General features: G+C 37.5%; 12 protein-coding genes across 12 annotated transcripts; 6 read left to right on the forward strand and 6 right to left on the reverse strand. All coding sequences in view use genetic code 12, as the record gives it.

Annotated features, from left to right (window-relative positions):
* Window positions 1-528: 528 nt before the first annotated feature.
* DASC09_043990 (uncharacterized protein) lies at window positions 529-2,331 on the forward strand (the record flags this gene model as incomplete). The annotated part of the gene is made up of 1 exon (XM_064997998.1): window positions 529-2,331. The coding sequence occupies one exon, from the start codon at window positions 529-531 to the stop codon at window positions 2,329-2,331; it is 1,803 nt and encodes a 600-aa protein (XP_064854070.1).
* Window positions 2,332-2,826: 495 nt separating this feature from the next.
* Window positions 2,827-4,671, reverse strand: DASC09_044000 (actin-binding protein; the record flags this gene model as incomplete). Its single annotated transcript, XM_064997999.1, has 1 exon — window positions 2,827-4,671. One exon carries the CDS (start codon window positions 4,669-4,671, stop codon window positions 2,827-2,829), a length of 1,845 nt encoding a protein of 614 aa, XP_064854071.1.
* Window positions 4,672-5,045: 374 nt separating this feature from the next.
* Window positions 5,046-7,463, reverse strand: GLN4 (glutamine--tRNA ligase; the record flags this gene model as incomplete). Its single annotated transcript, XM_064998000.1, has 1 exon — window positions 5,046-7,463. One exon carries the CDS (start codon window positions 7,461-7,463, stop codon window positions 5,046-5,048), a length of 2,418 nt encoding a protein of 805 aa, XP_064854072.1.
* Window positions 7,464-8,648: 1,185 nt separating this feature from the next.
* On the reverse strand, window positions 8,649-9,860 carry DASC09_044020 (uncharacterized protein; the record flags this gene model as incomplete). The annotated part of the gene is made up of 1 exon (XM_064998001.1): window positions 8,649-9,860. One exon carries the CDS (start codon window positions 9,858-9,860, stop codon window positions 8,649-8,651), a length of 1,212 nt encoding a protein of 403 aa, XP_064854073.1.
* Window positions 9,861-10,088: 228 nt separating this feature from the next.
* On the reverse strand, window positions 10,089-13,373 carry SGD1 (Sgd1p; the record flags this gene model as incomplete). The annotated part of the gene is made up of 2 exons (XM_064998002.1): window positions 10,089-13,228; window positions 13,310-13,373. 2 exons carry the CDS (start codon window positions 13,371-13,373, stop codon window positions 10,089-10,091), a joined length of 3,204 nt encoding a protein of 1,067 aa, XP_064854074.1.
* A 474-nt stretch (window positions 13,374-13,847) lies between these two features.
* DASC09_044040 (undecaprenyl diphosphate synthase family protein) lies at window positions 13,848-14,678 on the forward strand (the record flags this gene model as incomplete). Its single annotated transcript, XM_064998003.1, has 1 exon — window positions 13,848-14,678. The coding sequence occupies one exon, from the start codon at window positions 13,848-13,850 to the stop codon at window positions 14,676-14,678; it is 831 nt and encodes a 276-aa protein (XP_064854075.1).
* Window positions 14,679-15,184: 506 nt separating this feature from the next.
* DASC09_044050 (uncharacterized protein) lies at window positions 15,185-16,213 on the forward strand (the record flags this gene model as incomplete). Its single annotated transcript, XM_064998004.1, has 1 exon — window positions 15,185-16,213. The coding sequence occupies one exon, from the start codon at window positions 15,185-15,187 to the stop codon at window positions 16,211-16,213; it is 1,029 nt and encodes a 342-aa protein (XP_064854076.1).
* Window positions 16,214-16,320: 107 nt separating this feature from the next.
* Window positions 16,321-17,760, reverse strand: DASC09_044060 (uncharacterized protein; the record flags this gene model as incomplete). The annotated part of the gene is made up of 1 exon (XM_064998005.1): window positions 16,321-17,760. One exon carries the CDS (start codon window positions 17,758-17,760, stop codon window positions 16,321-16,323), a length of 1,440 nt encoding a protein of 479 aa, XP_064854077.1.
* Window positions 17,761-18,239: 479 nt separating this feature from the next.
* DHR2 (RNA helicase) lies at window positions 18,240-20,684 on the forward strand (the record flags this gene model as incomplete). The annotated part of the gene is made up of 1 exon (XM_064998006.1): window positions 18,240-20,684. One exon carries the CDS (start codon window positions 18,240-18,242, stop codon window positions 20,682-20,684), a length of 2,445 nt encoding a protein of 814 aa, XP_064854078.1.
* Window positions 20,685-20,887: 203 nt separating this feature from the next.
* MSY1 (tyrosine--tRNA ligase MSY1) lies at window positions 20,888-22,399 on the forward strand (the record flags this gene model as incomplete). Its single annotated transcript, XM_064998007.1, has 1 exon — window positions 20,888-22,399. The coding sequence occupies one exon, from the start codon at window positions 20,888-20,890 to the stop codon at window positions 22,397-22,399; it is 1,512 nt and encodes a 503-aa protein (XP_064854079.1).
* Window positions 22,400-22,853: 454 nt separating this feature from the next.
* ERI1 (Eri1p) lies at window positions 22,854-23,771 on the reverse strand (the record flags this gene model as incomplete). The annotated part of the gene is made up of 1 exon (XM_064998008.1): window positions 22,854-23,771. The coding sequence occupies one exon, from the start codon at window positions 23,769-23,771 to the stop codon at window positions 22,854-22,856; it is 918 nt and encodes a 305-aa protein (XP_064854080.1).
* A 308-nt stretch (window positions 23,772-24,079) lies between these two features.
* Window positions 24,080-24,499, forward strand: DASC09_044100 (complex I NDUFA12 subunit family protein; the record flags this gene model as incomplete). Its single annotated transcript, XM_064998009.1, has 1 exon — window positions 24,080-24,499. One exon carries the CDS (start codon window positions 24,080-24,082, stop codon window positions 24,497-24,499), a length of 420 nt encoding a protein of 139 aa, XP_064854081.1.
* Window positions 24,500-24,528: the final 29 nt, after the last annotated feature.

Genomic DNA, 24,528 nt, shown 5'->3' on the forward strand with positions numbered 1-24,528 from the left:
CTAAAAACTACCTGCCAAAGTGGTCTGTTAATTTTGTAAAGAAGTATACACTAGAATATTTCCTGGAGGAATTAGAACTTTATGTAAGCCATGAATGGTCTGATAATTTACTGCGCGTAAAATCGTTACTCGAAAGAATTCTCACGATACTCAACAATAGTGAACAGGGTATATTTATCAAACAAGACCACAGTATATTTATATAATATCTTTTTAAAATAGATATATAACAACTGTAAATTCCTTATTATGCGATGGCAAATAACCCGGACACACCAGGAGACTAAGCGCGCTCAGCAGGAGAAATTATTTTATGGTGAATTATTATAGCAGATTGACAGTTGATTAAATGTAAATGGCATCAAGAATCCACCTCATCATTCCCCGAATCCGATTATAGGAGAGCAGCGTATGGAAAGTGTCATTTGCTGCTGAACCTTTGCTTGCTATTGCTTTCTTTCTGAATACTAGCAATTTCCAGCAGGACTGCATCATTCTTGATCGATAATTACCATATATCTTCATCATATGGTTTCTCCTCACGATCATGACAAACGGTCAGCAGTATTGTTGACCAGTCGATGGTTTTTCGCTAAATCCGGAAAAGGATCACCAATTGCTAAGTTGGCAGTTACTGATCTTTTTGATGAACAGCCATACTTGTCAGACTTTGTTGGTAGACTTGCTTTTACCCATTTTGGCCATATTAAAGTGAAACCCAACCTTTTAGAATTGGCATTAGATAATTGGCCAGAGGATAAGACATATTATATGAAAGCCCCACAAGGAATGGCCACTGAATTTGGTCTTCCAGAATATGTGAGGTTGAACCACGTTCAACAGGGCCCCGATCTAAACTTATGCCCGGTACAATTTGGAGACAGTTTAGAGAATCTGTTGAAGAGCAAATATAAATGTCTCATTAAATCGGAGGATGACGAAACACATACTGCGCCATTAGTTTTCACCGCTATTGATAATCGGGGAGCTGTTATTGACAAAAGCCCGCTTATTCGTCAATACAATGATTTATTGGTCCCGTCAAACGAAACGAAAAATGTTAGCAAGTTATTGCGCAAAATATTCTCAATTAAAGTAAAGGAACCAAAAGATTTTCTTCAATATGAGTTAGATTATAAAGATGTCAATTCATTTCGAGTGTCACAAATTGGCAGACTCGATAAATTATTTCGTCTGCTTAAACCTCATGATCTACAATATATCAAGAATAACAAGGTTAGAACCCTTCTAACTGAGAACTACCAAACATTGCTTCATAATTCTGCGAATCTGGTCCCCCTTGCAACCTGTTCCAAAGATCTCCCACCCGATTATGTAAAAAAACTCCGGGGCAAAGTGATGTCGATAAAGGAGATGCAGGTTTTGCTTCAGGAGCTTCAGATTATAGCTAACAAAACCAGGTTTGATATCCAGTTTGCTGTTTATCTCCTCAGAAGATTTTTCCGCAATCCAACACCTTTGATACACCAACAAATCCTACAAGTCTTGACTTACCTTTGGAATACCAAGCACAGCTACCTTGATTACTATTCTCATTCGAAAAAGCATACAAAAGAATCAACTAAAATCACCTTTTACACACACACTGTCCCTATAGGGAAAAAAGGTGGTTACATAATTGGGTACCTTATCCTTTTCAATGGAAAAATTATTGACTCAAGAACTGACATAACTAAAAGCCACGAAGGCAGACCCATCAAACATCAATGGGTTGCTGATTCGCTTGCAATAACCAGAACTTTACAGAGAATCGATATGATGTATCCTCAAATTGACGCAATGTCGTTCAGAATAGAGCACATCACTGGATACCTGAGTAACGAAGGAGTAGTGGATGAGATATACACTCAAAGGTGTTACAGGACCCCGATGTTTAGACACCTTTCGCATTACACTTTACTGGGCCAGCCGTTGGTTATGGAGGTGATAAAAGAGGCGGACAATCCAGCAAGACTTTTGACATCAAGAGTGGGTGCAAAAACATCTGAAAGAATCTTGACTTCAAAAGCATTGAGTAGTGGTTTCAAATTCTCAAGTAGTCCAGTGTCATCTCCGTCTACTGGTAAAGGGGTCATCCAGCAAGACTTTGATAAGAAATTCACTAGTATTACCGAAACCCCACGTGCAAAATTCCTCATAAAAATAAGAAACCTCCCATCAAAGACCACAGAAGATATACAGACTGCAATAATACCAGAATTTACAATGCCGTTATTACCTAAAGCTGATAAGGGGAATATATATAAAAAAACAAGCAACACACTCACACGGTTTCTGTTTTACGTTAAAGCCGGTTATTATTATCGATGATGGTAACAAGAACCAAAAAAAAAAAAAGAAAAAAAGAAAATACAGTGAAAAGAACTCATGTCTTAGATAGGCATGTTACTTAATAGCAGTTACAAAACACATCCTCATGATATCACAAACCAAATTTCTGATATTTTCATTAAAATAAAAACTCTGTGTCACTTATGCTGGTTTACTTCTGATGAGAATGCATTGTTGACCAATGCAAACCTCTAGAAGTCGCAAGCTAACATGAAATCAATAACAATCATTCATTGATCTTCTCACATGGGGTTTCAACTATATGCAAAATATTGAGAGAGAGGGCGATAGAAAAAGAAGAAATAAAACGCAGAAGTAGAGGTAAATTCAATACAAAGTATGCAACTAAAACAAGTGAAAATAAATGTCTCATTATGATTATTGAATACCAAGAGGTCCTGAGGCCCCCTGGCGCTATTTGTAGTTAAGAAAACCTATATATGTGGTAATCTAAGACACCGAGTAATTACTCAATTAGAAATGCTTGATTTGTGACTTATCAACTTTCTTTAATTGACCAATCCCTGAACCTCGGATTGCTGCAAACAATGCATCTGCATTACCAGGTCCTCCTGCTGATGGGGAACCACCTCCTATTGGAGGCGCCTGCGCTGGGGGAGCTGGCGGTGGCGGTGGTGAGATAGAAGCCGATTGACCAGGTAGTGACATTGCCATAGTGTAACGGTTTTGTTGATGCATTGCTGGAGGCATAGGAGGAGCTTGAGGAGCACCAAACGATGGAGGCATAGGAGGAGCTACTGGTGGATTATTAGCAAAGCTTTTAGGAGGCATTGGAGGAAGTTGAGGAGGTATAACTGCCACAGGAGGGGCCATTGGTTGAGAGAATTGTTGCGAAGCCGCACCTACTGGTTTCCTTGACGGAGGTGGAGGAGGAGCTCCACCGGCTCTCCTACTTGGAGGAGGTGGTGGGGCATAATTAGACCTCATCGGAGGAAGAGGAGGGTTAATAATTCCTGGTGCAGTGTGTTGAACTCCAGAGTGTGCTGGAGGAAGCGCTGGTGGGGCCTGAGGAGTCCGTGGTGGAGCTTGAGGGGCCTGAGGAAGAGTTCGTGGTGCAGCTACAGGCGCTGGAGGAAGGGTACGTAGAGCTGGAGGAACACTCCGCACAGGAGCCGGAGGAAGTGAAGGGGCGGTGGAAGTACCTGTTCTGAAATTCGCAAGGCCTGAACCTCCTGCGGTTTGTGATGGCACACCAAATTGTGGGGAGTAGTTATTTGCAGGTATGGGCGTACGTGGTGGTAGCGAGGGATGCGATGGTTGTTGCTGCTGCTCTTGTTGAAGTTTCTGGACTGTGCCATAAATAGGAGTTTTAGGAGGCAATGGAGGGGAAGGTGTGTGCTGATGAGCTAAACCTTGGCCCATAAATGTTGGAGCAGGAGGAAGTCTGTATTTATGCTCATTAGCCACATGAGTAGATCCTGGGGTCTCTGGAGGTGTCTGTGATTCTTCAGTTCCAGCAGGTGGAGGTGGAGGGGGAGGTGCTTTCTTCTTTTTACCACTTGGGACCGGGCTACTTTCGTGGCTAGAGTCAGTAGTCGATTGAGAATTAGCTCTATTTTTCGATGCAGGTTGAGAGTATTGATATTTTCTAGGAATTGGAGGCTCCAAACCAACTAGTGATTGAGGGCCGTTGTTTCTAATGTACTGTTTAATGAACTCCCTGTTGTCCACAACCATCCATTCGCTGATGCCTTCTTCCGCCTCGAGCTTACTATATACATCTCTCCACTCTGGAGGAGGAGCATCAGAGTAATAGAGAATATTTTTTGCCCTTCTGACTTTTTGAATATTGTTTGGATCACTAGTGTCAATCAGGGCAAAACCTCTTGGACCTGCAGCATCAGGTTTGTTCTGTTCATCAATGATGGCTTTATTATTAGCTACCACCGCGTTTTTATTAGCAACTGTGTGTTTCGATCCATACTTTTCTTTACTTGTTACTCTTTTGAAGAAATGATTTGCTTCACTAACATCCTCGAATAATAATCCACAATTGAATTCTTCCAATTCAAACGAATGGAAAAACGTTCTATCTTTATTATATTGGAAGTTTACCGGTAACTCTTGATCCCAAAGTATCCCTCGCTGGCCCTGAATATCAATCAATTTAATAAAAAATGTCTTTCCTACTAAATCATCGACTAACACAACAGCACCCGACAATCCAGTGTCCTTGTAGTTTTCAGGATCAGGAAAGGCAATATAAAGTTTGGCCACAGTGGCATCGATAATTTTATTTGATCCCTTCGGGATTGCTCTTTTGATCTTTTCGTTGTCCTCCTTGCTTAATACACCCATGATCTGAGGGTTCTGGTTTGCTATATGATGTTATTGTTCAGGTTTGCGAGACGTAACTCTGGCGCTCCCTTTTTTCTTTGATGGGTGGCCACTGGAAGGTTACGCGGCGATGGTGCGTGCTCCTGATCTACACTCCAAGAATAGGCAGAGGTTTTATATCAATTCACTTTAAATTCTATTCAGATTTAAAGAACAAAAAAAAAAAATGGAAAAAAAATATAACGAGGAAATCACTATTTAGACAGATAGCAGTTTAATAGCAAAAGTTAAACAATTACAAAAAAAAAAATGGGGAATAATAATATAAGAGAAGAAAGTACGACAAAATTGCGTTTGCCTATTCAAAAGCTAAGGTTCATCAACCAGCACTTTGATTAATTTTTTAAAGAGTCTTCCTTAAGACTAACAATTCTGTTCAAAATAAATTTGTCAGAGGTACTATCTTTATCAAGAGCAAAATAACCAACTCTCATACCTTGGAATCTCACACTTTCAATACTGTCAGATTTTTCCTTGACGGTGAACTCATCGTTTTCACGAGGAACATTGTAAGGAGAGTTTTTCTTAATTTCCAAAAAGTTTGGTTCGATTATGGTGTTGGTCAAAACAACTTCAGATTCCGAATTAATGTCGTTCAAGAAGCCGCCTTCAGCAGTCAAAGGATTTTCAGACTTGAACAACGCATTCTGAATTCTAGTTTCAGCAATCTTAAGTGGTGAATTGTGTTTTGGAGAGTTTGCAAGCCAGTGAATATAGGTCTTTGGCTTGCCAAAAGAGGCAGAATATTGGGCGTAAATCTTAGTGACCTTACCGTTGGAATCTTCATCAACTCTGGTGACCTTTATTGGGTGTGGCACTTTAATTAACCCAACTGGTTGATCCATAGTTAATCTGAAAAATTCCTTGGAGTCGGTCTTCTTGAAGTCCTCTCTCTCAATAAATATGGATTTAGTAAATGGAACCTTTCTATCTTTTCCGAAATAGCTGGAGTTCTTACCATTCTTGTATGGGATTTCGATAAATTCTTCGTAATCGTCATCCAAGTTTTCTAACACCACTTCAATAGGGTCCAAAATGAAGAACAATCTCGGAGTGACGTCTTCCAAGTATTTTCTGATAGCAGATTCAAATCTAACTAGTTGAATATTAGAGTCATTTCTAGTAACCCCCAAAGTGGAGATAAACGACAAGATAGCTCCTGGTGGAATACCACGTCTTTTGATAGCTTCCAAAGTAAACAATCTTGGGTCATCCCAGCCTCTGACATATTTGTCCTCAACCAATTTGGCAATCTTTCTCTTGGACATAATAGTACCTGTGAGGTTTAATCTACCGTATTCTCTTTGAGCAGGTCTAAAGACATGCAAAGTATCACACAACCATTCATAACTTTCTCTAGATAAGTAGAATTCAGTGGTACACAAAGAGTGAGTAATATTTTCCATACTATCAACCAAACAATGAGTGAAGTCATAAGTTGGATAAATCTTCCATTTGTCTCCGGTTCTTGGGTGAGGTTTGTCAATGACTCTATAAGCAATCAAATCCCACATTTGAGGACTGTTAGAACCCAACAAGTTTTGTTTCATTCTAAGAGTGGCTTCACCAGGCTTGTATTTGCCATCTCTCATAGCTCTGAATTTTTTCAAGTTTTCTTCAACTGTTTGAGCAGCCCATGGTGATTCGTGTCTTTCACCACCAGCCTTACCATTGACAATACCTCTTTGTGCCTGAATTTCTTCAGGAGTACAGTGATCAACATAAGCTTTACCAACTTGAATCAATTTTTCAGCCAATTCATATAATTGGTCAAAATAATCTGAAGAATAAGTGATCTTCCAAGGTTCAAAACCTAACCATTCAATCATGTTTTTAATAGATGTGAAATAAACATCTTCCTCCTTAGCAGGGTTGGTATCGTCATAACGCAAATAGCATACACCATTGTTGTATTTGGCAAAGCCAAAGTTAACAAAAATTGCCTTGGAGTGTCCGATATGTAAAAATCCATTTGGTTCAGGTGGGAATCTGGTGTGCACCATACCCTTTGTGACCTTCAAGTGTTCAGCCATTAATTCCGGATAAGCTTGAGGGTTTTCACCAACTTTGTGTAATGCTCCCAAAAAACCTTCAGTGAACATAGATCTCTTTTCAGTAGCCACCGCTTGCTTTGCGGCATTACCACCAGCAGGAGCCTTCTTTTTCTTCGATTCTTTCTTCACCACGTCTCTTTCATCTTTTGGACCAATCATAACCAATATTTGTTCATCGATAATTGGCTTAAAGAAAGCAGGATTAGCCCACTTCAAACTTGGCAAGTTTCTAACTTCGTTCATCAAAGTTTGAATATGCTTGTATCTCTTAGTTTCAATTTCTTCTTTGTGAGCGGTCATGTATTCAATGATGACTTTCTTGACATCGTCTTTAGTGAGCTCGATACCAACACCTGAATTCTCGTTTAATCCTTCAACGGTAGCATTTTCCTTTTCAGTTTTAACATAGTTCAATGCGGCAGTCAATTGGACATTAGATTTGAGTCTGCCATCAACGATACCATCAGTGATCAAGGATAAGTTCACCACTGGAGAAGCAGCATCACTATTTTTAGTAGAGGAGGCCAATGAATGTAAAAGGACCAACTTAGCATTGTCTAGTGGATCTTGGGAACGAAGGGTGCCAATGACTTGATTCAAAGCATTGGAAACCTTCTTGTTTTTCACAATTTCCTTAACTTTTACCTCAGCAAAACCTATTTTAGAAAAGGCTTCAGTGAGATTATCAACGTCAGACATTTTTCTTTTAATTGTATTGTATATTATATCTAAATAATTCACAGTATCACTGAATCTCTTCAGCTAGAATTTTTTTTTTTTTCAACAACAAATTGCATGATAACAAGATATAAAATAAGTATGTTACCCGGCTTTAACATTTTACCAAATTTCTGATTACATATATTCTGTTGTATTACACAATACAAATGTAAGAAATTAATTATTTAACTAGAGGATGTAAAATATGATAGTTAATTCTTTTTTTTTTAATTTCTCTGTTATAGAATTTGAAAAGGTATCAATACTGTGGATATGAATTTCAGAATAAATAGAGGGAAGATGTGAGGCGACATACCGATTTTTTCATTCTGGCTCGCCATCTTCTCTTGAGAAGACCGCTTTTAAACTCTCTGTTTATCAAAAGTTACCTGCCAGGAAATTATAGCTTCAAAATCTCCAAGATTGCAAGAATGGAAAAGATTTGCGATGGAGATGTTTTGTGATTCATATCCCATCAAGGGGTGATAACTATGATACCAAGCAACATGCATACCGTAAACCAGAGAAAAATATCTACAAAAAGGTGCTGCCGGCGTGAGTCGAACACGCGACCAGCATTCTACGCTGGAGATGATGGGTAAATATCCTGACTCATCCGCCTTTACCGCTCGGCCACAACAGCAGGGGTGCCACACCCTATATAAAGAGCCACTTCCTGGCCGCTGGAACTCCTAGCTTGTATAACCACTATATTTTCTTATTATTCCCAGAATACCATTCGGCCAGAAAGTTTCTCCGTGTGTTTTAGGGCAGTCGGTTGCCATTTGCTCCGTCAGAACCCCCGATTTTGGGAAGACGAGGGGAGTGGCAACCTGAGGGATGCATGATCTGCATGATGAGTGACACACGTGATATTGGTGATGATGACATAAAATTGCACATGATATAGTATTATGGAATATCACAGAGACTAATTGTTTTGAAGTGTCAAAACGAGAATGTGTTTTTCCCTATCAGCTGGGATGGACGTGAGAAATATATATCAAGACTATGGGAAGATATCTAGCTTCAAATATTATGAGATTAAGGATAAAATTGGTTTCCGTTTTCTTTGCATAGCTTAATGAATTTCAATGTTACGATAAAATTACAGCTCATATTTTAATAGCCATTGAAGATTATAGATATTATAGTACATTGGTATTATACAATTATTGCCCATTTAAAAAAGTATTTAAGCCCTTCTTCTCCTTTTCCACACTCATCAATCAAGACCTTCGCACCCCTAATGAACTTCCTTGAAAACCTTGAGTCTTTAAAATTCAATTTTATAAGATAACATTTTTCTGCTTTCTTTAGATGAATATTATACAACACCGTTAAATACATTGTATCAGTCACCTCCCTGAAATTCAACAATAGGTGTGTTGGTTCTTTTTCTGCTTGTAAATATTTGTACTCGCCGTATTCCTTCTCCCAGCTATCAACAACATTATATACTCTGAAAGTAAGTTCTGAATTAGAAGGTGGTTCCTCAAAGCTTTTTCTGATCGTACTAAAATGAGTAGGAATCATCTTCTTCTTTAAACTAACCTTGTCAGGGTCATTAGCACCAACATTGACAATATGAATGTTCTGAACAAATGCACTAACATTAACACTAGATTTGACTTCTTTTTGAATATTTTGAGTAGGTCCCTCATTTGGCTGTTTCCCAAATAGATTGGCCACCCCAGTGATTTTAAATGCATGGTTGCTAAGATCACCTTGCCGCTGAGTTCTATCATAATTCACCGTATAATTTTTATCATTTTCTTGCGACCCACTTGCTGTAGTTTCTGAGTTTGCTTTTGTTTCCCCGGAAGCAAGATCTATATTGATACTGGAGATTTCTTTTACTATTGTTGCATGACCAGCGCTTTCCGAAGCCAACAATAACTCTGGCTCTGCTGAAGCAGGCTTGTCCATCCCCTTACCCAAATCATCTCGGATTTTTTTCATCTTTTCTGGCATAGTACTATTATTTTTATAACCAAGCCCTTTAAAGGAGAGGCGCCTTGTCAGTGCATCATTGATCTTATTATTCGTCGCGGCTTCATGGTTCGCCTTCTTTTCACCGCGCGTGAAACCTTTAGATAAACTGGATATTTTTATCTTGGGTGACACGACAATTTTTGCAATTTTATCCGTACTTAAACCCATTCTAGTATTCTCATGCTCTTGTATTTTGCTTTTGTCCCATTCTCGGAGAATAGTAAGGCCCAGTCTTTGTTGATGTTTAACAGATCTCAATCTATCACTGAGATGTCCATTTCTATTTTCCAAACCAGAGTTCCTGATCCTACCTTCCTCTCTACTGTCATTTTTTTTCGAAATTCTGCTTAGCTTATTCAATCTTCGTAGTCGTTCACTCATCTCCCTTATTATTTAATTGTCCAAGTCATTACTTTGTCTAATTGAAATGGAATCCGATATTTTGGCGCGTTTATTTTTCTAATGCTTTTTTTTAGTACCGGGTGTAGCACCCTTATAATATATATCTTGTATACTGGATGGACCCTTGTAAAATATGACATCTTTTACATTCAAACTCTGTTTAATTAGTAAATGTTCATTTTTATTTACAATATATTATACAGAAAATTAATATTCGTCAGCGCCATCGTCTCCATCAGATTTGATGTCACAAATTGCATCGATTGCCCATGAAATCTTCTTCTTGTACTTATTTTTCACAAAACTAGAATTCTTGACTCTTTTGCGTAAGAATAACTGAATCCCTTTGATTAACACTGGATCAGAAATCTTATCAAATCTTTGATTGAGAATCTTGTCATTGAAGGAATCAGATTTTTTTTTGTTGCCGCCTTCTGGTTCACTCTTCTTGATAACCTCTTCAAAGAAGGTAATAAAAGTGATCTCCAAGAATAGCCTTGTATCCTCATTTATAGTCAAGAAATTCACGACACGGAACAAATTCAATTGTAACGATCCAATTCCCATGAGAAAGCCAAAGAATTTGGCAGAGTTGATCAATTTTTGAAGCTTGATATCTTCTGATTCGACTTCGTTGTCAATACTGCTCTTTATTTGTGACTTGAAAACATTACCATCATCACTGTCGGAGTCCCCATCATCATCATCGCCATTCAATTCTTTAATCAAGTTCCATAAGCAAAATTGCAAAGTTTTTCTGTAGAGATGCTCACTGCATAACTTCCCAGCCAATAATGCATAAAACTTATTGAATCCAGGTTCTAGTTGTTGACAATGCAATAAAATACTTGGGATATCCTTTTGTTGCGAACGCTTAAGTTGTAACTTGTCCAATTTTGTGAATGCATCAATGTAATCGTCACTAGACATTATACTGATAAAAATGGCTCTTCTAATATCATTGTTCATACGATATGCTCTAGCCAATTCGAGCCAGTTTGGTTCACTGGAATCAATTATATCATCGATAGCTTCAGCATTAAGATTCTCAAAAATCGTTTCATCATCCACTGTGCCACTTGTCATTTGCTCACTCTTGGACTCTGGCTCTCTGCCTTTCCATGCAGAACCAGTGAGCCACCATTTACCTCTCTTGTCAATATTGTGAAGATCATCAAGGGTGACGGTCAATGGGTCATGGTTCTTATTATTGTTTATGCTTCCTAAAAACTTTTTCATTTTGATTATCAACTGATAGTTATTCTCAGTAACTTCGTTTCTTCTTTTATTCATTTTATTGTTTTTTAAGTCCTCAATAGATTCGATTAAAAATTCCATTCTTGGCGTTAATTTTTTACCCTTAGTGTTTTCATACATCATCAACACAATTTCTTTCAAGGCTGACGGATCATCCGACCTAAGCTGACTGCCAGTATTGTTAATCATTCTTAACAATAATTCTGAATTATATTCATTAAAGTTGCCAATAAGTACCTTGATGATGTCATAGATTAAGTTGCAATTAACCACCTGCAAAGTGTAGCAGAATGTTAACAAAGATAACAAATTACTTGATTCCTTCTTTTTGTTTTCCAAGTTAGACTCATAATACTTTTCATAGTTTTCCACCAAAGATTGGATAAAATGCACCAAGAATTCGGTACCTTGCAATCTATACATGGCCGCCACTAATGCAGCATGCAAAACCACAAAACTATCCAACAATTTTGTTTGCAAGTAAATACTTTCAAGAATAGTTTTTGTTAAAGTTTCATTAACCAAATGACGAGAGTTGTCAAAATAAAGACTGTTGATTTCATTGGCAATAACCAAGATATTCACTTCAGACAACTTGTTCAATTGACCCTTAATAGCTCTTTGAATCTTAAGTCTTTCTTGCTCGTCTTCACTGAGTTGAAGTTTTCTCAATGCTGGAGGGATATACTTCTTTGGTTTTTCTTCAATTGCCAGAGTTGGTGCAACATATGGATTCTCTTTGATCTTTGGTTCCTCCGGAATGTCATCATCGTCTTCGCCAGACTCATCATCATACTCTCCTTCATCTTCACCACCGTCCTCACCAGCACCGTAATCATTCATGAAATCTAACCCATCAAATAATCCACCAATAAAATCATCGTCGTCAGCCTTCGATAATTTCATATCTTTCAACCCCAATTTCTTGGCATAAAACTTCATCTCTTCTTCATCTCTCCTCAAATCATCTTGCAAAAATGCTGGGATTGATAACTTCTTCTCCTTTTTGGATTTTTCCTTTTTAGGTTCAGGCTTCTTTGTTGCACTGTTAACGCCCATTTTTGCCTTCTTCAAAGCTACAAAAACTTCTTCCGCAGTTTGTGGTTGATCTGGACCCTCAAGGTCACTCATTTCATCACTATCGCCTGAGAAGTCGGAAAAATCATCATCATAGTCCTCCTGCTTGTGATTTTTTCCTCCTAATTCTTCCATTATTTCTTTAGCTGTCTTAGTTTTGGTTTCTTTTTTAGGTTGTTCACTTTTCTTTGTGCTTTTTTTGCCTGTTTCCACATTTCCCATTTTTGCTCTTTTCAAAGCTGCAAACACTTCCTCAGCAGTTTGCGGCTGATCAGGGCCTTCAAGGTCGCTCATTTCATCACTGTCGCCTGAAAAATCAGAGAAATCTTCTTCCTCCTCTTCAACATTATCATTCTTCCCATTCAACTCTTCCATTATTTCCTTTGCAGTCTTGGCCTTGGCCTTGGTTTTTGCTTTTGGTGGTTCTGGTGCCTGTTTCTTAGGTGGTTTCGATGATTTGTTCATTTTGGCTCTTTGTAATGCTGCAAATACTTCCGATGGAGTCTGTGGTTGGTCTGGACCTTCAAGATCACTCATCTCGTCGCTATCCCCCGAGAAATCGGAAAAATCCTCATCCCCGTGTTTATCCTGGTTGAATCCATTTAATTCTTCCATGATTTCCTTAGAGGTCTTTGGCCTTTCCTTCTTCGCATTTGGAGGATTCTCATCTAAATCACTATCCTCATCGCCCATATCTTCTTCATCGAAAAAATCCAGCTTCTTGTACGCAGGCTTCACACTTTTTGTGGTGTTCAATGATTCATCAAATACTACGGATTTCTTTTTTGATGCAGAACTATCTCTGAACGATGATTTAAGTGATGTTTCCTTGTTTTTTAAACTTGATGTTAGTTTTGGCTTCGATTTTTCTTCTTCCTTAGAGGTCGACAGTACCTTACTATGATTTTGCTTTTGTTTTTTGAGTGTTCTTTTCTCTTTTCTAAGATCTCTTCGGGAAGCTTTTCTCTTGTTCAATCCATTTTTGAATTTTCTGTCAGGTAAACCACCGGCATCTGAAGATTGTTAGTTAGTCTTTGTACTTATATTTCATCAAGATATTGCCATCAGCATATCACCATCATGTAAATACATACCTTCCTTGGAACGAATTTCATCCAATAGGACACCTGGTAATCTAATACCATGCTTCTCCTTCATATTCCTAAGATAAATTCCTCTTTATTGATGTTATTCAATGTGTATTATGAAAGATCCATACAAGTAGTAAACTGTAGAGAAACAAAAAAAAAATTTTTCTTCCTCATCACATTTCCACGTGATAGTTTTTATTTATTGGGAATTACAAGGCTTACTTACTTTTTTGAAAGCGGTCTCAAAACTCATACGGAGACACTATTCTCTTAATGCTTTCCCTCTGTTTCAAACTTTATAACAAACAATCATTTTTACCCATTAGCTGATTGTTTTTTCTTCAATTTCGTGGTTGACTGTTATTTTCTATGCAAGCGATTCCCTATAAAAGCAACATTGAATGGATAGAGGCACGTGTCTCAGGCTACTCCAATACAGATATTTTTTTTTCTTGTAATAGTGACAAATTTCGTTCAACATGACTGAAAAACAAATCACCTCTTAAGAAAATAACGACTTGTCTTTGAAGATTGAGGAACAATGAGCTTCCTATTATGGCTCTCTACCCTTCCGATTATAAGCTATGTCTTGGAGCTTATTAAACATATTTTAATCAGATCCTTGAGAACAGGTAATCTACCCAACCATATTGCATTCATCATGGACGGTAATAGAAGATATGCCAAGCAGCATAAACTCCCTGTCAGCCAAGGTCATAACATGGGATCTGAATCACTAGCCTCTATATTGGAGCTTTGCTATAAATTGAATATTCAGGCAGTATCCATTTATGCATTTTCCATAGAAAATTTCAACAGATCTAAATCAGAGGTGAACTATCTTATGGATTTGATCCAAAAAAAGTTGTCACAAATACTGGAACATGGTGATTTGGTAGACAAATTTGGCATTAAGATTATCTTTTCTGGAAATAAATCGTTTCTACCAAAAGATGTTTATGATACGTTCAAAGAAACGGAAGAGCGAACAAAGAATAATGGGAATGTCATACTAAATATTTGTTTCCCATATACAGCTAGAGATGATATAACTAGGTCTATCAAGAAGATAGTAAGTGATGTGAAACAGGATAAGCTTGAAGTTGAAGAAATCAGAGAAGAGACTGTCTCTAACAATTTAGACACTAAGAGCCTACCACCTCTTGATTTCATGATGAGAACTAGTGGTGTTAGGAGATTAAGTGATTATCTATTGTGGGAGATTACTGATAATGATGCGGAATTAGAACTCCTAGACATTTACTGGCCAGAACTTAACCAATTGATTTTGACATGGTCTATATTTAAATGGTCATTTAGGAAAACCTCACTCAACGATTTCTTCAAACAAGACAAAGCTAAAATTGAGTGATGAAATCCTACACTTTTCAAAAAGCATAAATATTATATTAAAAGTCACAATTACATCCATACACTGATACAATCAGATCAAACCCAAATTCTTGGTTATATTTATCTAATAATGCATATTATTTTTTTTCCTTTTTTATTGTTCTTTAATTTGGACACAGTACATGTTTCTTTCTGTGTAAAACCTCCTCTCAATATTATTTATTTTCTAGAGATTCAATTCTTTCAATTCTTCTACTAATTTTTGATAGTATTACAAAAAAACACTGGTTATGCATGAAATCTCTGCGTCACATATTACACAAAAGCGTTGTTTTTGTGTCTTTGTCAATTACAGAGAGTATTTTTATCAGAGTATTCGCCTAGTAGCATGTATTTGTTTTGTTTCTTTTCCCTTTGTCATTTTATTCTTCAAAAAGATATTTCTTCATTATTACAAAAGTCAAACCATTGATAAGGCCTTTCTTTACATCAAACTTGGAATAGCATAGATAGCATCCATACCAAATGACCGGTTTCCAAAGACATTTTTTATTGAGTCTTTTAGCATTAGGAGCTTTAGCTGACAAAGCTCCTGCTATTGATGATAATCCAAAAAATGTTGTTGCTGTTGCCCATTTTCCGCAAGCCGGTGAATTCAAAGAGATAATTGGTTCCATGAAATTCTTCTCAACAAACGGAACTGTAAAAGTCCACTGGGATGTTACCAAGTTGCCAAAGGAGAAAGGTCCTTTCCTTTATCACATTCACGAATTCCCAGTCAATGAAAAACAAAGCTGTGAGATTGCTGGTTACCATTTCAATCCATACAAAGCTCCAGCTGAATGTGCTGTCTTTAATGATGATAGTTTATGCCAAGTTGGTGATTTGAGTGGTAAGCATGGTCGGATTGATACTACCTGTTTTGAAGGCTCCTATTATGATCCTTATCTTTCCTTGAAACCTGGTGACCCATCATATATCGTCGGTAAATCTGTTGTCCTTCATTTCAGTGATCAGAAGAAGATTGCTTGCGCAAATATTGTTGTTTCACCAGAGTCTGTTAAGGACGCTGATTTGGAGTCCAAGAGAAATGTCTTGCATAATAATGACTTAGTGGAGGCTAAAATCCCTGGATGGAAGCCAGCCAATAAAGAAGAGGCAAAGGTGATTGAAGAATCTCACAAAGAATGGCTCAAGAAGCATAAGCCTATGCAGAAATACAGCGTTGAAGATGAAGATGAATTTATAAGTGAAAATTTGGTTCTAGCTGCTGCTGTTGCTGAAACAGTGGAGGATGAACAAGATTCTGCTCCTACTGAATCGATCGAGGAAGGAGATTTCGAATTCAAGGAGCCTACTGAATCTTTGACATACACAAACGAACCTTTTGTTTCTGATGGCCCTGAAGATCACTTTGAAGAGGAAGATCACGATACAGATTTCGGCTCTCTAACCGAGACCACTGATTGGGAAAACAATGCTACTGACAACATTTTGAGCGGTTTCGGATTCTTAGTTAGTGGCCTCGCTGGCTTTCTTGGATTTTTGATCTAATGCAATCTTTAAGATTACATTTATTTTTTCATTTCTAGATTATTTATATATTCATTCAATAGAATGGTATCTGCTCATATATGTTCAAGATTAAGTAAGATTATATTTTATGCTATTGAGGATATCTTGTTTTTTAAAATATTGATGAATTGTTCTTTCAAATCACTATTTACCTCCAACTGGGTTGTTTGATTCAAGAACTTTTCCAATGCATTCTTAGAGTCTATTGAGAATTTCTGTAGGTAGTGGGCAGCAAAAATAAAGCCTTTGGTTTGTATAAAACTACTAACAATAGCTTCACAAGCATCAGCGCTAATCGGGAAATTGTGTTGCTGTACTCTAACTGTGATGTTTTGTAGTTTCTCAGCAGTTTTGGCCAACTTTGCAGCCTTCTTGAGCAAAAAGGATGAACAGTGGAGGTAGATTGAATTTTTAGTTTCTTCATTTGGTACTTGATCGATAAATACTAATAAACTTTGCAATTCTTCCAAATTAGATGAATGTGAAGCTAGAGCTTTAATAATTTTATAGTTAGCGCTTCTCAACAATAGATTTTTCAAGCCGGCCAAATACTTATAACATCTCTGATCAAGGCATGATTTCACAACATATTCTGTGAAACTTGATTCTGTTGGCAAGAATTGGTTTTTCAACAAGATGTTCAAGTAAATCTGTGCTTTCTTTAAATCATATAACTTGGTATGAACTGAAAATAATTGGCTGAGCAAGTTCATGGAGTACCCGGAGTGGAATCCTTGAGAGGCGTTTGCAAGAACATCGACGAGTTCCGAAAATGCTTTAATGACGGCCTTAGATTGTTTGATTGGCCATTGTCTGTAGACTTTTTGGATTTTCGTTGATAATTCGCTGACAAATAAACTTGAATAATATGTTGATATTGCGACTGAATGGGCGCTAGCCTGGTCTTGCAAGAGGTTTTTAGATAAGGATATCAATGCAATCACCGTGTTGTATTCCGCAGGAGAGCTTCTGATCAACTGTAAAGCATTCTGATTGATCTTATCCGATGTTATATTTAACTTCAAATCCTTGAGTAAAAACTGTTGGAACTGTTCAACGGTGACCGCAGGCCCAATCTTTTGATAGAATTCAGAAATCGCTTGTTTACTTTCTTCATTCACAAGGGTCTCCCCAACTACCACCACATCATCATCAGTCAATCTTCTTGATGTTTCAATATTTTGGAATTCTGAGCTCTCGTTAACTCCCCTCATCCAGTTAATTTTGTTGGTGGTATTACTAGTGAATCTCAAAGGTTTGATCTCGTATTTCCCAACAAATACGTTCTCAAACTTACCTTGTTCCGACCGTACCGGTACCTTGAGCCCCATAGGGAATCTTTCTGAGCTCATTGCATTGACAACCATCTCAACATCACTAATTTTAAGATAAGGGTGTACTATATCCAATGGTTTTGGTACTTTGGCATTATTGAATAGGTTTTGAGGGGAGGTTTTGTATACCAAAGGTATTTTAGAGTTTGCTATATTCTTAAGGTCTCCAAATATCTGCTTGGATTTCGACATTTTTGTTTTAAGTCTTTCCTTTAGATTATTCAGAACTTGTTTCTTGAAAAAAAGGTCAAATTCCTGGAAATTTTCAAGATTCACCAGCATCCATCAATAGTTGATCACATGACCTCTTTTTTTTTTTTCTCTCGCTCTCTCTCTCTCTAACTCTCTCTCTTAGATTGATTTACAGCCATATTCCTAACAAAACGAGATGATCTCCTCTATATTTCATTGGTTGTTGCTAGGGACTGCTTAAACAATACCAGTCAAAAAAAGGCTAAGTGCGAATAATAGACTCCTAGGTAGAGGCGGTATTGACCCACGCTAATGGTGCCTGCCCCAAGAAAAAAAAATTGTCAGCTCATCGACGGGTAAGAGCTGTCGGTATAGATTTTTCTTATAACCTGAGAGATATAACAGTAAAAAGAAAAAAAAAATCACCTTTGTACTGAATAAAAGATATATAAGATCAAGAAAATCATAGAACTAACAATATGAGTGAACTTGCGGAGAGTAATAATCATATTGTGCAGCTGTTAGATGGAGAAAAGAAAAAGAAGAAAAGAAAAAGAAAGAAGAGTAAGAATGCCAATATCCCAGTGGTAGAAGATAAATTGGAAGATCCAGAACCTTTGGCGCAGAATAAGAAAACAAAATTCGATAATGTCAATGTCAAAGCCGAAGAAGAGTTTGTTGAGCCATCTGTGGTTACGAATACGCCACTTAAAGAAGACACCACTGCTGAAGCTAAGTTGGAGAATCAAAAAGTGAGCCCAAAACCAAAGAATCAGAAAAGACCAAGAAGTATCAACAAGGAAAGAAAAGACACCAAAAATGTTAGCTACTTTACAGATGATGAGGACGAAGATGTGAATCAAGAAATCGGACCTACTGATTGGAAGTCTTTGCAAAATAGAGCCGATAAATTACTTGAGATTAGAAAGACTTTGCCAGTTTATAAAAGCAAAGATAAGCACATGGAACATCTTATCAAGAATAAGGTCACCGTTCTTATTGGTGAAACTGGTTCTGGTAAGTCTACACAAATTCCACAATTCTTGATTCCACATAATAAAAAGGCCATAGCAGTTACCCAACCAAGAAGAGTTGCTGCTATTAATTTGGCGACCAGAGTTGCTGAAGAATATGGAAGTAAAATTGGTGATAAAGTTGGTTATTCTGTCAGATTCGACAATAAATCTCACAAAAATACTAAACTAAAATATTTGACAGATGGTATGTTACTCAGAGAGTTGATGATGAAAAGTGACTTGTCCCAATATTCCACCATCATTATTGATGAAGCGCATGAAAGAACCATCCTTACAGATTTATTAATGGGTTTCTTGAAGGAATTGTTACTCAAAAGACAAGAAGATAAAGATTTCAAAATCATTATTATGTCTGCTACTTTGGATGCTGAGAAATTTTCTCATTTCTTTAATGATTGTGAGATCTTGTATGTTGAAGGTAAAATGTATCCTGTGGAGCGTTTTTACTTAGACACGAAATCCGAAGATATCATTGATACAACCATTAATACCGTCATACAAATCAATCAGGGAGAAGAAGAAGGTGATGTTCTTGTATTCTTAGCTGGTCAAGAAGAAATTGACAAAGCCTGCTCGGCATTGCAAATGTTCTCACCATTACTCCCAAAGGAGGCTCCAATAATTGTTCCCTTACCATTATACGCAGCATTACCACCAGCTCAGCAAATGAAAGTTTTCCAACCGGTGAAAAAGAACCAGAGAAAAATCATCTTGGCCACCAATATTGCTGAAACATCTCTTACTGTCCCGGGTGTTAGATATGTAATTGATAGTGGGTTAAGAAAGGTCAAGGTCTGGAGACATCAGTTAGGATTATCCACGTTGCTTACGGTTCCAATCTCTCAAGCCTCGGCCACCCAAAGATCTGGTAGAGCTGGAAGAGAAAGAAACGGTAAGGCTTTTAGACTATTCACTGAATCTGACTATCACAACTTGCCGAAGCAAACTGAACCAGAGATCATCAGAACTGATATTGCTCACTCTATCTTGATGCTCAAGAAATTGAAAGTTAAAGATATTGTAAATTGGTCGTGGATCGAACATCCGGGTCAAGACTCATTATTCTCAGCTTTGAATCAATTATATTCTCTCAAAGCACTCGATGATAATGGTGATATTACTGAGCTTGGTGAACAAATGGCGGTGTTGCCAGTGTCTCCTCACTTGAGTACGGTGTTAATCAATGCCCATAAATTGAACTGTTTGGGACCTGTAATTGATATAATTGCGTGCTTGAATGTTGAAAATTTGATTCTTAACCCTCCTTCTGATAAAAGAGATGAAATCAATGAAAAGAGAAGACAGATTTGCACCTTGGGTAACAAATATGGTGACTTACTAATGTTCAAAGAGTTACTTGATTATTTCATAGCTATAAATAGCACTGGTGATAAAAAGAAGTGGTGTAAAGAATTCTATTTCAACTTCCGGGGTTTCAAGAACGTGTTACAAATTAGAGATCAGCTCACACAGTATATGAAGTCTTTGTTTGGTGCTGATATCGAAAATAATGACGATGACAATGATTACTTTGCTCCCAGCGATGATGAAGATCTCATTAATGAAAGCGAAATGAAATCCTCAAAGAGATCTAACAATAAACCCTTGGGCATAGAATCCATATTGAAAAGTTTCCTCCAAGGGTTTGTCATGAATTCTGCCATTGGATACCCTGATAGATCTTATAGAACAGTATTCTCTGGTCAGCTCATTTCCATTCATCCATCTTCCCTTTTATTTGGGAAAAAGTGTGAAGGTATAATGTACACCGAGTTTGTTTATACCACCAAAGGTTATGCAAGAAATGTCAGCATGATTGATCCTGAATGGTTGAAGGAAATCGCCCCGCACATTCTTGGAAACAGGGAAGCTATCAATGATAATTAGAATTTCTTATTTAGCTATGTATATTATATGTAATATGTACTACTACGACTATAAATTTATAATAATAAAATATAATTGCATTCATAAATGATCGCGCACTGTACCACCATTTTGGTACTTTGGCATGAAAATTATGAGAAAAATTTCTTGTGAGAAAGTGCTAATCTTCGGAAGAGACTCAACGGAAATTAAAATAGGAAAAAATGTTAACATTAAGTAGGAATCTCCGGTTTGGTCGGAGAGACTTGTTTTATATCAGCAGAAGATTTAATTCTAGTTTTCAGATTGATGCCACCCAGCTTGAACTTGAATCAAAAGAAGAATTGATTCCCCATTTGCAGAAAAGGGGACTCATTGATTCCATCAGCAGTGATGATCTCAGAAAGTTTGCCCAAAAGACACAGTTATCTTTGTACTGTGGTGCAGACCCTACTGCAAAATCTTTGCATTTGGGTAACTTGTTGCCTTTGCTCATTCTTGTGCACTTCAACATTAGAGGACATTCAGTGGTCGGATTGGTTGGCGGTGCGACTGGTAAAGTCGGTGATCCTTCTGGTAGATCCAGTGAAAGAACGGCAATGGACTCTGAAACCAGATTGGACAATACTTCAAGAATCAAGTTTCAATTGGCAGATTTCTTGAATTCTAGTAAAGACTATGTGAAGTCTTTGGGGTTTCCGGTGCCAGATTCCTCCAAGACCGAAGTGGCTGATAATTTCGATTGGTGGAAAGGAGTTGGCTTATTGGAATTTTTGGCTAATTACGGGAAATACATCAGAGTAAACTCAATGTTGGGAAGAGAAAGCATCAAGGCAAGATTATCATCTGATGCTGGTATTGGTTTCAATGAATTTACATACCAGATCTTACAAGCCTACGATTTTTGGCATTTGTATAAAAATAACAATGTGACAGTTCAAGTAGGGGGAAATGATCAATGGGGGAATATCACTGCCGGAATTGATTTCATCTCTAGAATGAAAAGTTTCCATAGCAAGGATCTAAAGTCACTAAGCAAAGAGGAACAGGAAAAACAAAATGAATTCAAGAAACTTTTGGAAAAACCAGTATTTGGATTAACCGTTCCTTTGTTGACGACGGCATCAGGACAAAAGTTTGGGAAAAGTATGGGAAATGCTGTCTTCATTGATAAGAATGTGACCCCTTCGTTTGAGATGTACAACTATTTCATGAAGTCTCAAGATAGTGAACTTGAAAAGCTTTTGAAAATCTTTACTTTCATTCCATTGAAGCAAATTGATCAAATTCTTGAAGAGCACAGCAAAGACCCCAGCCTAAGAGTCGGTCAAAGAATCTTGGCTGATCAAATTACACGATTGATTCATGGTGAACTAGAAACCTACAATGCCTCAATAATTGCATCGATTCTTTTCCCGACACCAGAACAGCCATATCCAACAGATATCAAAACTGATCAGATTCTCAAGATTTTTGAAGATGCCAACTTGTTGAAGAAAATTTCGAAGTCAGATATCATTGACAAGAAGTTCAGTGAAGTGCTTTCAAAAGCATCAGGTTCTTCAAGAACCGAAGCCAGAAATACCGTGAAAAGTGGTGGGTTATATTTTGGTTATGATAGGGCCAGGGCTGATCCAACAGACTCTGTGCTATTGACTGAAGATTTGTTGATTGATGGTAAATTGTTATTATTGAGGGTTGGTAAAGCCAAGTACCATATTGTTGAAATTTTATGATCAAAGAACCTACTGGTCAATAGAATAGAAAAATCATGTAAATATATCAAGAAGTTAAAGACAAAAAAAATCTATTAAATGCACATAATACAGTCAGTCATCCGTAAAGTGAATAAACAAACAGGAAAGAGGAACAACAAGAGAATAACTATTCGAAGAAGATTAAGATCATAATACTCTAGTATCATGCAACAGACGTGAAAACCGACTTGGTAAGCTCAAAACAAAGAAAAACAAAAAAAGGAAAACAAAATCAGCCCAGAAAGAAAACAATATAAGTAAATCATAACACAGAACAGATACAACCCAATTGAAGCCTCTTGAAAAAAATGACAAACCAATAACTAAAAAACGACTATGAAAATCTAGGAGAAATAGAAACACAAGATAAAACAAATCGAATAAAAAGAAGAAGAAAAAGTCCCATAAAGATAACAACCAAACTGATCTCTTCCTAAGTATTTGCAATACCCTTTGCATGACGAAATAACTTCATTCCTACCCAAGAAACAATACACCATACCCAGAATATTGCAGGGCACAACAAAATCACATAAGTGTAATAGTTATCTACTGGAAATCCATAATCCATCGTTCTATTCATTGGGCCACCCAGCTGACCCTTGCGACCTGAAGTACGTTGATATAAAGGACTCCAAATATTGAATAATGACCCCATGCCAATGACAAAATAGAGAGTTGTACCGCAAAGTAATAATATTCCATAGAATCTAAAACTTGCAAGATCTTTGTCTGTAATTTCGTCCTCCTCGAGTTGAGCTATCTGTACAGTCTTGTTCTTGTTTTTACTTTTCATTCTTTCTGAATACCTGTCGGTAGCAGTGTTATTGTTGATATCACAATTCACATACGCTTGATTTCTGGAATCTGGTTCACAGTCTCGTAGAAAATGGTTATCGTTATACCCTGTGTTTGACTTTTTTTTCCCTTTATTGTTATTTCCTTGAATATAGAAATCAGCATGATTATTGCTATTCATGATACCCAATTGTAGATGGTTTGGTTGCTGAGACCGTATGTGCTGGTTATTGTTGCTATACATCAGATTCTTGGTATCCCCGACGCCCAGCCTTAGTCTGCTTGGCTTAGTCCTTACTGATCGAGGACTTTTTAGCACATTCAAAGGAGAGATACAATTAGCTTTGTTTTGTGAAGATGAACGTGATATGCCATTAATTAGTTTCTTATTCCTTATTCTAATAATCCCACCATTCTGGACCGATGTTGTCGAAGACGACGTCGACGAGATCGTCGACGAGATCGACGACGACACAGACGATGATGACAAGGTAACAGCTGGGGCTGTTCGAATTTCCATTGTATCCTCTATGACCATGGAAATGTTAGGCATTGTTAGGGCATTTCTGGCAGTCGGCTTGCCAATGTCCTTTTAATAATCAATCTTCCCACACACCACACCACAAAAAAAAAAAAAAAAAAATAAAAAAGAACATTTTTTTGGCGGTTGCCATATGCAGGGTATAATACCCTTTATCACATGATATACACGCCTCACATTATCATCTCCTCATAACCGGACAAATGTCCAATGAGACGCTGCGAGAAACTAACAAAAAAACATATTAACAAAAAAAAATTGAGTACCTAGATAGTGTTGTAACAGATCGAGAACTTGACGAATAACAATATTCAAGAACAATGTCTGTGTCCTTGTGGAGAACTGTTCGTAATGCCTACAGAGTGGGTCTTAAACGTTACGCCTGGCAAGTAGCCACCTTGGGTGATGCCAAATCTGGTGACTTTGTTGGTCAAGATGACTTTGGTAACAAGTTTTATGAAACCAAGAACCCAGAAGAAATCCATCTCAGAACCAGATGGGTTGAATATCAACAATGGGGTATGGATATGTCCCAAGTTCAACCAGGCTGGCACTGGTGGTTGGCTTATGGTACTAATACTCCTCCAAATAAGTTGAGCCCTGAGCAAATAAGTGAGAGAGCGTACCCAGTACCAAAAGTCCACAAGCTAAATTTGACAGGGACTCCGGGAGCTTATGTGCCATATAACACTGCCAAACCAAAATGTGAGGCCTGGACTCCTCAAGTTGCCAGACGTTAACCAACCACATGAGGAAATTCTCAAAAATT

The sequence above is a fragment of the Saccharomycopsis crataegensis genome (assembly GCF_037102585.1).
Source record: "Saccharomycopsis crataegensis DNA, jcf7180000000084, whole genome shotgun sequence".
Lineage (NCBI taxonomy): Eukaryota > Fungi > Ascomycota > Saccharomycetes > Ascoideales > Saccharomycopsidaceae > Saccharomycopsis > Saccharomycopsis crataegensis.